At 37.3% G+C, this 2,865-nt stretch overlaps 1 protein-coding gene across 1 annotated transcript in view; it reads right to left on the minus strand.

Annotated features, from left to right (window-relative positions):
- Positions 1 to 1,197: 1,197 nt before the first annotated feature.
- The window catches only part of LOC104410735 (bifunctional heparan sulfate N-deacetylase/N-sulfotransferase 3-like), a 15,408-nt gene continuing 13,740 nt past the window's right edge, over positions 1,198 to 2,865 (minus strand). Inside the window, exons 7-8 of the mRNA XM_010020986.1 lie at positions 2,538 to 2,640; positions 1,198 to 1,317 (exon numbers count right to left, since the gene is read on the minus strand). Coding sequence (XP_010019288.1) covers positions 1,198 to 1,317; positions 2,538 to 2,640 — 223 coding nt within the window. The remainder of the gene's footprint in view (positions 1,318 to 2,537; positions 2,641 to 2,865) is intronic.

Here is a 2,865-nt window from a genome sequence, read left to right on the forward strand (position 1 = left end):
ACATGTTGAAAATACCTGGAACTGGAACCAGAACCAGTATTTTCATCTGGATATCTGAATGATTTTTGCAGCTGACGTTAACTGAAAGTTACTGAAAGATGCTACGATTTTGATTAGGTTCAGGGATCTTGGAATATACAAAACACAGAGACTGAAAGCAAATAAATTAAGGAAAAAATAGTGGTGCAAATTAGGACAGTCTAAGTATGGATCCGTTTCTGCTTTTTATGAGTTTTTCATTAATTTCAGCAGTAGTGCGTGATTCACACCAATTGAAGCCCAGAGGGCAGTGTCTGGCTGCTTGTGGAGGCCAGGAGTAAAGCCTATTCATTGCACTGCTTCAGTTTGTTTCACAACTGTGGAAGTATAATACTGCTCATAAGAACTATACTGCAGCTTTATACGGTATTCTTTACACTTTATGAGAATTATACTGCAGTCCAACTGAACTGGACTTCACATGTCCCGTTCAGTTTCTGCACAGATAATGGCTATATTCTGTATTTTGCCATTTCAGTCAGTCCAAAATCAGACATAGTAATTGTGGTCAAAGGCCCTTACCACATTTTAAGGGTTTGTTGTTACAGGCTATAATCATAGATAATGTTTTCTTGGGGTTTGGGGGGTGGGGGTGTGTTTCTATACTGCATTTGCCTGCGGCTTCCATATTTTGCTCTGTGTGTTTTGCTGCTGTGCACAGCTATATCATATATGATAACTGTACTTCTAATCCAGAAGTACACTTGACATTTTGTGCTACATTAAGTTTTCTTATTTTGTGCAAGACAATAATCAAATAGTAAGAAAAACCGTCAGTGGTCTAACAATGGGCTACAAAACCTACATGAGACACGATACTTTTAAACTGATATATAAAAATGTATATATATATTTACCATGAAATTGGACAGGTCACGTATCTCTGAAGCTTATACCAGTTGCAAATAACTTCCAGATACGTGCACAGTGGTCCACAAATCCACAGGCCCAGAAGCGTTTATGAGAAACATCTGGCCCACCAGAACTCTAAGAAACACATGTATTTTCACAATCCACATGCCAGCACATGGAAATAATTTCTATCTTTTACTCTGTTTTGAAGAGGTATATTTTACAAGACCTTCTAGTAGCTCCTGGAGACTTTAGATACGATGACTGAAGTGCGGAACAGAGATTTCAAAAAGCTGTGTTTCAATGCTATCTTACTTTCTGTAGCTCCTGTCTCAGCCATGATGGCAGGGGTTGTCCCAATTTGTGTAGGAGTTTTGACAGTTCCACGTTGTGATCTCTGTAGTAGCTTGACAGAAAAGCCTTGCACTGATGGGATACAAAATTAAATACTTTCATTTAAGAAAATGCTGTACTGCAGTTACTGTGAATTCTAGGTTTCGAAGTTCAATTTACCTGTGTCAAAACTTTACTTTCTTTAAAGCAATTTATATTGCTTTATGCTATCTACTGCATGCAAATTTAAGCTCTTCAGTTAGGAGTTGAACTATAAAAGGTAATTTTAAGAGAAACAAAGGTTGTTCAAAATGAACACTGAAGTCAAAGCAAAGGATCTGATTCTACTCTCAGACAGTCATGTGAATTAAGATTCACACTCAGTCACTTTGAATTTACTTAAGTGTGACTGAAACCAAAGCTTCTAAAACATCTTTGTATGTAGGCATGTATCAATTAGTAACCTGTTTTTCAGAGGAATTTAGAGTTGAAAAGTACAACCATAAACAAACATAGTCTTGTCTCATCTCTGGCCAAAAGCCCTCTCATCTAGCGATTTCATATCAGTATCATGCTACTGATGTAAAGTTACTTTTAAGTTAAGTACTGTGAGAAGGAAGTCCTGGCTTACTTGCCACATTAATACTGCTGTTCAAACTGTAAGTTTTTATATGCATTTTAGTCAGGCTAAATGAAATAGGAATACAGGACAGAATAAACATAGAAGTTATAACTAGAATAGGAGACTAAACTGCCCTTGGGTAGAGGCTGCAGCATTTGATCTGACGGAAATTTCTTCATTTGAGCATTTGCTGGGGGAGGCATCTATAAAACTCATAGAAACAGAAACCTTCTTAAAACTGGATTATGTGAGAGTCTGCATTGCTTGTCATGGTCTAACTATTCTCAAAGCCAAGGGACCAGACACAAACACACGTATCTTATCATGACTAAGAAAAAACAAGCACTGTGGAGCCCCTGCTACTTAAGTCACTTAAGTAAAAGGAACAGGTTTCCAAGTGAATTTCAGGTGTGCCAAGTTTATTTTACTAAGAGGTGACAAGTTTTAAGAGCTGGGGTTTTTTTTAATTTTTTAAATTCTTCACATTTACAATCAAGATCTGAAAAAGTCTATGCATTCCACAGCTATCTTCATTTGTAGGGAACAGCGATCTTCATTTGTATGGAAAGATAGTCAAATAATTAATGTCTACTTAATTTTATCTTCTCTCCCTTCTTATGATTTTGTTTGTGTGGTGTCCCACATGTGGCAACTGAATCCCTGTATAATGCCAATGAGCATAATGGTTTACCTCAGAATCCATAGGAGGGTATTTTCTACCTTTGCTCTTTCCAAGACACTTTGTTTTTCCTTCTTCCAGGAGCTGACACCAGAAACCTTTATGTGAATCGAACCTGAAACAAATATTTTGCAGCGTGTGAAGGCTGTGAGATACTGCAAGGAGGATGCATCTCCTGAGTTCAGACTGAAGACTCAATAGAGTAAACCTAAGGTTATCAGTCTTATTTTAAGGGCAACCAAATATAAATGTCAGAATGCGAAAGATTTGTGTAATTACACATCCAAAAGATGGGTACTTAGGATGTACAGAGTGGATGTTACATTTCCGACTGATCCTG

Source organism: Nestor notabilis, unplaced genomic scaffold (assembly GCF_000696875.1).
Source record: "Nestor notabilis isolate BGI_N333 unplaced genomic scaffold, ASM69687v1 scaffold14788, whole genome shotgun sequence".
Classification (NCBI taxonomy): Eukaryota; Metazoa; Chordata; class Aves; order Psittaciformes; family Psittacidae; genus Nestor; species Nestor notabilis.